We start from the raw sequence: 11,136 nt of genomic DNA on the forward strand, positions 1-11,136 counted from the left end.
TCCTGTCCCTCCATCTGTCCACCCATCCCTTTGTCCCTCTGTCCCATCTGTTCACGTATTCCTGTCCACCTCTTTGTCCCTCCAGCCATCCACCCATCCCTCTCTCTACCCATCCTTCTGTCCAGCCTTCCATCCCTCCATCTATCCTTCTGTCCCTCCAACCACCCATCCACCCATTCCTCCTTCTGTCCATCCACCCATCCCTCTGTCCATATGTCCACCTATTCCTCTGTCCATCCCTCCCTTCCTCTGTCTGTCCATCCCACCATCCCTCTGTCCATACCTTCACCCATCTCTCCATCCGCCCACCTATCCCTCTGTCCATCCATCCATCCATCCATCCCTCCATCTGTCCACACCATCCCTCCCTTCCTCTGTCCATCCACCCATCTCCCTGTCCAACCCTCCATCTACCCATCTCTCTGTCCATACCTCCACCCATCTCTCCACCCATCCACCTATTCTTCTGTCCATCCATCCATCCCTCCCTCTCTCCATCCACTAATCCTTCTGGCCATTCCTCCACCCATATCTCCATCCACCCACCTATGCCTTCAACCCTCTGTCTGTCCATCCATCCACCAATCCTTCTGGCCATTCCTCCACCCGTATCTCCATCCCCCACCAATGCCTTCAACCCTCTGTCTGTCCATCCCTCCATCCATTCCTCCATCTGTCCACCCATCCCTTTGTCCCTCCATCCATCCATCCCTCCCTCTCTCCATCCACTAATCCTTCTGGCCATTCCTCCACCCATATCTCCATCCACCCACCTATGCCTTCAACCCTCTGTCTGTCCATCCCTCCATCCATTCCTCCATCTGTCCACCCATCCCTTTGTCCCTCCATCCATCCATCCACCCCCTCCTCCCTCTGCCCCCTCTGTTCATTCCTCCACCACTCTGGTCCCCCATCCTTCCATTCCTCTGTCCCTCCATCTGTCCACCCATCCCTTTGTCCCTCTGTCTACCCACCCACTCATCCCTCCCTCCATCTGTTCACATATGTCCACCCCTTTGTCCCTCCATCCATCTACCCATCCCTCTCTCTACCCATCCTTCTGCCCACTCTTCCATCCCTCCATCTATCCTTCTGTCCCTCCAACCACCCATCCACCCATTCCTCCTTCTGTCCATCCACCCATCCCTCTGTCCATATGTCCACCTATTCCTCTGTCCATCCCTCCCTTCCTCTGTCTGTCCATCCCACCATCCCTCTGTCCATACCTTCACCCATCTCTCCATCCGCCCACCTATCCCTCTGTCCATCCATCCATCCATCCATCCCTCCATCTGTCCACACCATCCCTCCCTTCCTCTGTCCATCCACCCATCTCCCTGTCCAACCCTCCATCTACCCATCTCTCTGTCCATACCTCCACCCATCTCTCCACCCATCCACCTATTCTTCTGTCCATCCATCCATCCCTCCCTCTCTCCATCCACTAATCCTTCTGGCCATTCCTCCACCCATATCTCCATCCACCCACCTATGCCTTCAACCCTCTGTCTGTCCATCCCTCCATCCATTCCTCCATCTGTCCACACTCCGTCTGTCCATCCCTCTGTCCATCCACCCATCCCTCTGTCCAACCTTCCCTCCATCTACCCATCTCTCTGTCCATACCTCCACCCATCTCTCCCATCCATCCACCTATTCTTCTGTTTGTCCGTCCATCCATCCATCCATCCCTCCCTCCCTCCATCCACCAATCCTTCTGGCCATACCTCCCTCCCTCCATCCCCTCTATCCTTCAATCCTTCTGTCTATTCCTCCACCCATCTCTCCATCCGTCCACCTATTCTTCTGTCCATCCATCCATCCATCCCTCCCTAAGCTGCAAGGATTTGATTTCCCGGGGTGGGATGGAGCTCGCTGCTGGTCACCCCTGGACTGGGGGAGCTCCTGGCTCAGACCCATCAGTCTTGTCCCAAACGTGTTGGGGGAAGAATTTCTGCCCGGTTATTTGTGCTGCAGGACTGGAAAAAGTGCCCAAACCGACCATAAATGAGATTCTGGCTAATGAAGGTCTCCGGAAATTCAATAATTACGTCCAGGTGAGGAAGGGGAGAAGGGGCTCCTTTCCAGCCCGTCCTGTCCCTCCATCTGTCCACCCATCCCTTTGTCCCTCCATCCATCCATCCACCCCCTCCTCCCTCTGCCCCCTCTGTTCATTCCTCCACCACTCTGGTCCCCCATCCTTCCATTCCTCTGTCCCTCCATCTGTCCACCCATCCCTTTGTCCCTCTGTCTACCCACCCACTCATCCCTCCCTCCATCTGTTCACATATGTCCACCCCTTTGTCCCTCCATCCATCTACCCATCCCTCTCTCTACCCATCCTTCTGCCCACTCTTCCATCCCTCCATCTATCCTTCTGTCCCTCCAACCACCCATCCACCCATTCCTCCTTCTGTCCACCCTCCTTCTGTCCATCCATCCATCCATTCCTCCATCTGTCCATCCCTATGTCCGTCCACCCATCCCTATGTCCAACCCTCCTTCCGTCTACCCATCTCTCTGTCCATACCTCCACCCATCTCTCCCATCCATCCACCTATTCTTCTGTCCATCCATCCATCCACCAATCCTTCTGGCCATCCCTCCACCCATCCCTCCTTCCCTCCATCCATCCCCTCTATCCTTCAATCCTTCTGTCTATTCCTCCACCCATCTCTCCATCCGTCCACCTATTCTTCTGTCCATCCATCCCTCCCTCCCTCCTTCCATTGACCTCCTTCCGTCTACCCATCCATCTCTCCATCCATCCACCTATTCTTCTGTCCATCCATCCATCCCTCCCTCTCTCCATCCACTAATCCTTCTGGCCATTCCTCCACCCATATCTCCATCCACCCACCTATGCCTTCAACCCTCTGTCTGTCCATCCCTCCATCCATTCCTCCATCTGTCCACACTCCGTCTGTCCATCCCTCTGTCCATCCACCCATCCCTCTGTCCAACCTTCCCTCCATCTACCCATCTCTCTGTCCATACCTCCACCCATCTCTCCCATCCATCCACCTATTCTTCTGTTTGTCCGTCCATCCATCCATCCATCCCTCCCTCCCTCCATCCACCAATCCTTCTGGCCATACCTCCCTCCCTCCATCCCCTCTATCCTTCAATCCTTCTGTCTATTCCTCCACCCATCTCTCCATCCGTCCACCTATTCTTCTGTCCATCCATCCATCCATCCCTCCCTCCCTCCCCTCTATCCTTCAATCCTTCTGTCCATTCCTCCACCCATCTCTCCATCCATTTATTCTTCTGTCCATCCATCCATTCTTCTGTCCGTCCGTCCATCCGTCCATCCATCCATCCATCCCTGCCTCACTCCCTCCATCCATCCCCTCCATCCATCCCCTCCATCCTCCAGTCCTTCTGTCCATTCCTCCACCCATCTCTCCATCCACCACCCACGCCTTCAACCCTCTGTCTGTCCATCTCTCCATCCATTCCTCCATCTATTCACACTCCGTCTGTCCATCCACCCATCCCTCTGTCCAACCCTCCTTCCGTCTACCCATCCATCTCTCCATCCATCCACCTATTCTTCTGTCCATCCATCCATCTATCCCTCCGTCAACCTACCCATCCCTCTGACCATACCTCCACCCATCTCTCCCATCCATCCACCTATTCTTCTGTCCATCCATCCATCCATCCATCCATCCATCCATCCATCCATCCTCCAATCCTTCTGGCCATTCCTCCACCCATCTCTCCATCCACCCACCCATGCCTTCAACCCTCTGTCTGTCCATCCCTCCATCCGTTCCTCCATCTGTCCACACTCCGTCTGTCCATCCCTCTGTCCATCCACTACCCACCCACTCATCCCTCCCTCCATCTGTTCACATATGTCCACCCCTTTGTCCCTCCATCCATCTACCCATCCCTCTCTCTACCCATCCTTCTGCCCACTCTTCCATCCCTCCATCTATCCTTCTGTCCCTCCAACCACCCATCCACCCATTCCTCCTTCTGTCCATCCACCCATCCCTCTGTCCATATGTCCACCTATTCCTCTGTCCATCCCTCCCTTCCTCTGTCTGTCCATCCCACCATCCCTCTGTCCATACCTTCACCCATCTCTCCATCCGCCCACCTATCCCTCTGTCCATCCATCCATCCATCCATCCCTCCATCTGTCCACACCATCCCTCCCTTCCTCTGTCCATCCACCCATCTCCCTGTCCAACCCTCCATCTACCCATCTCTCTGTCCATACCTCCACCCATCTCTCCACCCATCCACCTATTCTTCTGTCCATCCATCCATCCCTCCCTCTCTCCATCCACTAATCCTTCTGGCCATTCCTCCACCCATATCTCCATCCACCCACCTATGCCTTCAACCCTCTGTCTGTCCATCCCTCCATCCATTCCTCCATCTGTCCACACTCCGTCTGTCCATCCCTCTGTCCATCCACCCATCCCTCTGTCCAACCTTCCCTCCATCTACCCATCTCTCTGTCCATACCTCCACCCATCTCTCCCATCCATCCACCTATTCTTCTGTTTGTCCGTCCATCCATCCATCCATCCCTCCCTCCCTCCATCCACCAATCCTTCTGGCCATACCTCCCTCCCTCCATCCCCTCTATCCTTCAATCCTTCTGTCTATTCCTCCACCCATCTCTCCATCCGTCCACCTATTCTTCTGTCCATCCATCCATCCATCCCTCCCTCCCTCCCCTCTATCCTTCAATCCTTCTGTCCATTCCTCCACCCATCTCTCCATCCATTTATTCTTCTGTCCATCCATCCATTCTTCTGTCCGTCCGTCCATCCGTCCATCCATCCATCCATCCCTGCCTCACTCCCTCCATCCATCCCCTCCATCCATCCCCTCCATCCTCCAGTCCTTCTGTCCATTCCTCCACCCATCTCTCCATCCACCACCCACGCCTTCAACCCTCTGTCTGTCCATCTCTCCATCCATTCCTCCATCTATTCACACTCCGTCTGTCCATCCACCCATCCCTCTGTCCAACCCTCCTTCCGTCTACCCATCCATCTCTCCATCCATCCACCTATTCTTCTGTCCATCCATCCATCTATCCCTCCGTCAACCTACCCATCCCTCTGACCATACCTCCACCCATCTCTCCCATCCATCCACCTATTCTTCTGTCCATCCATCCATCCATCCATCCATCCATCCATCCATCCATCCTCCAATCCTTCTGGCCATTCCTCCACCCATCTCTCCATCCACCCACCCATGCCTTCAACCCTCTGTCTGTCCATCCCTCCATCCGTTCCTCCATCTGTCCACACTCCGTCTGTCCATCCCTCTGTCCATCCACCCATCCCTCTGTCCAACCTTCCCTCCATCTACCCATCCATCTCTCCATCCGTCCACCTATTCTTCTGTCCATCCATCCATCCCTCTCTCCCTCCATCCACCAATCCTTCTGGCCATCCCTCCACCCACCCACCCATCCCTCCCTCCCTCCATCCCCTCTATCCTTCAATCCTTCTGTCCATTCCTCCACCCATCTCTCCATCCATCCATTCTTCTGTCCATCCATCCATTCTTCTGTCCGTCCGTCCATCCGTCCATCCATCCATCCATCCCTGCCTCACTCCCTCCATCCATCCCCTCCATCCATCCCCTCCATCCTCCAGTCCTTCTGTCCATTCCTCCACCCATCTCTCCATCCACCACCCACGCCTTCAACCCTCTGTCTGTCCATCTCTCCATCCATTCCTCCATCTATTCACACTCCGTCTGTCCATCCACCCATCCCTCTGTCCAACCCTCCTTCCGTCTACCCATCCATCTCTCCATCCATCCACCTATTCTTCTGTCCATCCATCCATCTATCCCTCCGTCAACCTACCCATCCCTCTGACCATACCTCCACCCATCTCTCCCATCCATCCACCTATTCTTCTGTCCATCCATCCATCCATCCATCCATCCATCCATCCATCCATCCTCCAATCCTTCTGGCCATTCCTCCACCCATCTCTCCATCCACCCACCCATGCCTTCAACCCTCTGTCTGTCCATCCCTCCATCCGTTCCTCCATCTGTCCACACTCCGTCTGTCCATCCCTCTGTCCATCCACCCATCCCTCTGTCCAACCTTCCCTCCATCTACCCATCCATCTCTCCATCCGTCCACCTATTCTTCTGTCCATCCATCCATCCCTCTCTCCCTCCATCCACCAATCCTTCTGGCCATCCCTCCCCCCCCCCACCCATCCCTCCCTCCCTCCATCCCCTCTATCCTTCAATCCTTCTGTCCATTCCTCCACCCATCTCTCCATCCATCCATCCATCTGTTCTTCTGTCCATCCATCCATCTATCCCTCCCTCCCTCCCTCCATTGATCCCTCCCTCCCTCCACCAATCCTTCTGGCCATTCCTCCACCCGTATCTCCATTCACCACCCATGCCTTCAACCCTCCTTCTGTCCATCCATCCATCCATTCCTCCATCTGTCCATCCCTATGTCCGTCCACCCATCCCTATGTCCAACCCTCCTTCCGTCTACCCATCTCTCTGTCCATACCTCCACCCATCTCTCCCATCCATCCACCTATTCTTCTGTCCATCCATCCATCCACCAATCCTTCTGGCCATCCCTCCACCCATCCCTCCTTCCCTCCATCCATCCCCTCTATCCTTCAATCCTTCTGTCTATTCCTCCACCCATCTCTCCATCCGTCCACCTATTCTTCTGTCCATCCATCCCTCCCTCCCTCCTTCCATTGATACCTCCCAATCCTTTTGTCCATTCCTCTACCTGTATCTCCATCCACCACCCATGCCTTCAACCCTCTGTCTGTCCATCCCTCCATCCATTCCTCCATCTGTCCACACTCCGTCTGTCCATCCCTCTGTCCATCCCCCCCATCCCTCTGTCCAACCCTCTCTCCGTCTACCCATCTCTCTGTCCATACCTCCACCCATCTCTCCATCTGTCCACCTATTCTTCTGTCCATCCATCCCTCCCTCCATCTACCAATCCTTCTGTCCATCCCTCCACCCATCCCTCCCTTCCTCCATCCATCCCCTCCATCCTCCCCCTCCATCCACCAATCCTTCTGTCCATTCCTCCACCCATCTCTCCATCCATCCATCCATCTATTCTTCCCATTATTGCATTTTTTTAACTATTATCACCTTTTTTTTCTCCATCCAGGGCCCTGATTTTGGCTACGTGGCCCGACAAGCACCAGAGGGTGCTTCCAGCCTTGATTCCTTTGGTAATTTGGAGGTGAGCCCCCCCGTGACGGTGCAGGGCAAGGAGTACCCCTTGGGCCGCATCCTGATCGGCAGCAGCTTCCCCAGGTGAGAGGGGATGGAGGGAGTGGAAACCAAAACAACCCCCAAAAAAGGATTTTTGTGCCCAATTTGAGGCCGGGTGCAAGCAGAGCATCGCTTTGGGTACCCCAAAATGGAGGTTCCCCCCTTGTCCCCCCCCCAGGTTTGGTGGCAGGCGGATGGCGAAGGCCGTGAAGGATTTCCTCGTCGCCCAACAAGTGCAGGCCCCCGTGGAGCTGTTTTCTGACTGGCTCCTCGTCGGCCACGTAGACGAGTTCCTCAGCTTCGTCCCTGCGCCCGATCGGAAGGTAACGAGTCCCAAGGGGTGGAAAAAGTGGGGTGTCACCTCTGTGCCCCCCCGTCTCCCCCCTAAAAATCATCCCTTTCTCCCTCCCCAGGGTTTTCGGCTGCTCCTGGCCAGTCCCAGCGCCTGCTACCAGCTCCTCAAGGAGAAGCAAGAGGAGGGGTTCGGCGAGGCGGCGATGTTCGAGGGTAAGGGGAGGAGGAAAATTGGGGTTCAGTGGGTTATTTTTCCCCTTTTCCTGCAAAATGCAATGGGGTGGGTGAACGCACGGCCCCCCCAAATCCAGCTAACGGCTGGAAAGTGCTGCCGGCAGTGAGGATGGGGGGGGGGGCAGAAATAAGCAGTATTAATTAAAAAGCTGCAAGGATTTGATTTCCCGGGGTGGGATGGAGCTCGCTGCTGGTCACCCCTGGACTGGGGGAGCTCCTGGCTCAGACCCATCAGTCTTGTCCCAAACGTGTTGGGGGAAGAATTTCTGCCCGGTTATTTGTGCTGCAGGACTGGAAAAAGTGCCCAAACCGACCATAAATGAGATTCTGGCTAATGAAGGTCTCCGGAAATTCAATAATTACGTCCAGGTGAGGAAGGGGAGAAGGGGCTCCTTTCCAGCCCGTCCTGTCCCTCCATCTGTCCACCCATCCCTTTGTCCCTCCATCCATCCATCCACCCCCTCCTCCCTCTGCCCCCTCTGTTCATTCCTCCACCACTCTGGTCCCCCATCCTTCCATTCCTCTGTCCCTCCATCTGTCCACCCATCCCTTTGTCCCTCTGTCTACCCACCCACTCATCCCTCCCTCCATCTGTTCACATATGTCCACCCCTTTGTCCCTCCATCCATCTACCCATCCCTCTCTCTACCCATCCTTCTGCCCACTCTTCCATCCCTCCATCTATCCTTCTGTCCCTCCAACCACCCATCCACCCATTCCTCCTTCTGTCCATCCACCCATCCCTCTGTCCATATGTCCACCTATTCCTCTGTCCATCCCTCCCTTCCTCTGTCTGTCCATCCCACCATCCCTCTGTCCATACCTTCACCCATCTCTCCATCCGCCCACCTATCCCTCTGTCCATCCATCCATCCATCCATCCCTCCATCTGTCCACACCATCCCTCCCTTCCTCTGTCCATCCACCCATCTCCCTGTCCAACCCTCCATCTACCCATCTCTCTGTCCATACCTCCACCCATCTCTCCACCCATCCACCTATTCTTCTGTCCATCCATCCATCCCTCCCTCTCTCCATCCACTAATCCTTCTGGCCATTCCTCCACCCATATCTCCATCCACCCACCCATGCCTTCAACCCTCTGTCTGTCCATCCCTCCATCCATTCCTCCATCTGTCCACACTCCGTCTGTCCATCCCTCTGTCCATCCCCCCCATCCCTCTGTCCAACCCTCTCTCCGTCTACCCATCTCTCTGTCCATACCTCCACCCATCTCTCCATCCATTTATTCTTCTGTCCATCCATCCATTCTTCTGTCCGTCCGTCCATCCGTCCATCCATCCATCCATCCCTGCCTCACTCCCTCCATCCATCCCCTCCATCCATCCCCTCCATCCTCCAGTCCTTCTGTCCATTCCTCCACCCATCTCTCCATCCACCACCCACGCCTTCAACCCTCTGTCTGTCCATCTCTCCATCCATTCCTCCATCTATTCACACTCCGTCTGTCCATCCACCCATCCCTCTGTCCAACCCTCCTTCCGTCTACCCATCCATCTCTCCATCCATCCACCTATTCTTCTGTCCATCCATCCATCTATCCCTCCGTCAACCTACCCATCCCTCTGACCATACCTCCACCCATCTCTCCCATCCATCCACCTATTCTTCTGTCCATCCATCCATCCATCCATCCATCCATCCATCCATCCATCCTCCAATCCTTCTGGCCATTCCTCCACCCATCTCTCCATCCACCCACCCATGCCTTCAACCCTCTGTCTGTCCATCCCTCCATCCGTTCCTCCATCTGTCCACACTCCGTCTGTCCATCCCTCTGTCCATCCACCCATCCCTCTGTCCAACCTTCCCTCCATCTACCCATCCATCTCTCCATCCGTCCACCTATTCTTCTGTCCATCCATCCATCCCTCTCTCCCTCCATCCACCAATCCTTCTGGCCATCCCTCCACCCACCCACCCATCCCTCCCTCCCTCCATCCCCTCTATCCTTCAATCCTTCTGTCCATTCCTGTGCACGTGTGTGTGCCTAGAGACAGGTGTGGGTGCAAAAATCTGGGTGTGTGCACAAAAATGCACACGTGTGCACAAAAATGCACACACTTGCACAAAAAACACCTGCATGCACGCAGTGAAATCCACGTGCACAAAACCATGCACACACACGTGAAAATGCTCATGTATGTAAAAAAGCACACGCATGCACGCACAGAAATGCACACGTGTGCACAAAGCCATGCAGCCACGTGCAAAAATGCCCGTGCGTGTAAAAAAAGAACACACATGCATGGACAAAAATCCACGTGCATGCAAGGAAACCATGCACATGTGTGCAAAAATGCCTGTGCGTGCACAAAACCACACACAAGCATGCACCAGAATGCACACACATGCACAAAAAGCACACACAAGCGTGCACCCCTCCCTTTGTCCCCCCATCCCTCTCTCCCTCCCTGCCACCACTGCTGACACCCTCCTCCTCCTGTCCCCCCAAGAGCTGCATCAGCTGGAACCGGGACATCCTGAAGCGGGCGCTGGGCCTGGCCGAGCAGGACATCCTGGACATCCCCCAACTCTTCCAAGGCGACGTGGCCACCGGCGCCGAAGCCTTCTTCCCCGACATGGTAACACCATCCTCCTCCTCCTTCCCTCACCCGTTCGGGTGACAATTTGGGGTGGGATTTGGGTTCTCACCACCATCCCCGTGGCCGCAGGTGAACATGCTGGTGCTGGGCAGGCACCTGGGCATCCCCAAGCCCTTTGGACCAGTGCGTGTAAAAAAAGAACACACATGCATGGACAAAAATCCACGTGCATGCAAGGAAACCATGCACATGTGTGCAAAAATGCCTGTGCGTGCACAAAACCACACACAAGCATGCACCAGAATGCACACACATGCACAAAAAGCACACACAAGCGTGCACCAAAATGCACACGCGTGCACAAAGCCGTGCATGCAGGTGCACACACACAAGCACATGCACAAAGCCACGCATGCATGCACAAAAATGCACGTTTATGGACAAAAAGCACACAGCCATGCACAAAACCCCACACACGTGCACAAAACCACGCATGCCCGTGCAACAGTGCACACGTATGCACCACATGTGTGCACATGCCTGCACAAAAAGCCACATGCATGTGCAAAAATGCACGTGCACGGAGGAAAAGGGCAGATATGCACGCACACCCATGTAAAAATGCACATGCACATGCATGCACAAGTCCACGTGCATGCACAAGTCCATGCATCCGTGCACAGAAGTCCACGTGCACGCACAAGTCCATGCATAGAAATGCACCACGTGCACCAACAGCACACACCTGCACGCCCCAAAACCCACCCACGTG

At 55.0% G+C, this 11,136-nt stretch overlaps 1 protein-coding gene across 1 annotated transcript in view; it reads left to right on the top strand.

Annotated features, from left to right (window-relative positions):
- Positions 1–10,553, top strand: part of LOC106898578 (protein-arginine deiminase type-1-like) — a gene marked incomplete at its 3' end in the record, with an annotated part of 22,489 nt that extends 11,936 nt beyond the window's left edge. Inside the window, exons 16-23 of the mRNA XM_014959887.1 lie at positions 1,838–1,860; positions 1,978–2,057; positions 7,163–7,311; positions 7,448–7,592; positions 7,683–7,776; positions 8,087–8,166; positions 10,275–10,403; positions 10,494–10,553. Coding sequence (XP_014815373.1) covers positions 1,838–1,860; positions 1,978–2,057; positions 7,163–7,311; positions 7,448–7,592; positions 7,683–7,776; positions 8,087–8,166; positions 10,275–10,403; positions 10,494–10,553 — 760 coding nt within the window. The remainder of the gene's footprint in view (positions 1–1,837; positions 1,861–1,977; positions 2,058–7,162; positions 7,312–7,447; positions 7,593–7,682; positions 7,777–8,086; positions 8,167–10,274; positions 10,404–10,493) is intronic.
- Positions 10,554–11,136: the final 583 nt, after the last annotated feature.

This window comes from Calidris pugnax, unplaced genomic scaffold (assembly GCF_001431845.1).
Source record: "Calidris pugnax isolate Ruff unplaced genomic scaffold, ASM143184v1 scaffold500, whole genome shotgun sequence".
In the NCBI taxonomy this organism is placed as follows: Eukaryota; Metazoa; Chordata; class Aves; order Charadriiformes; family Scolopacidae; genus Calidris; species Calidris pugnax.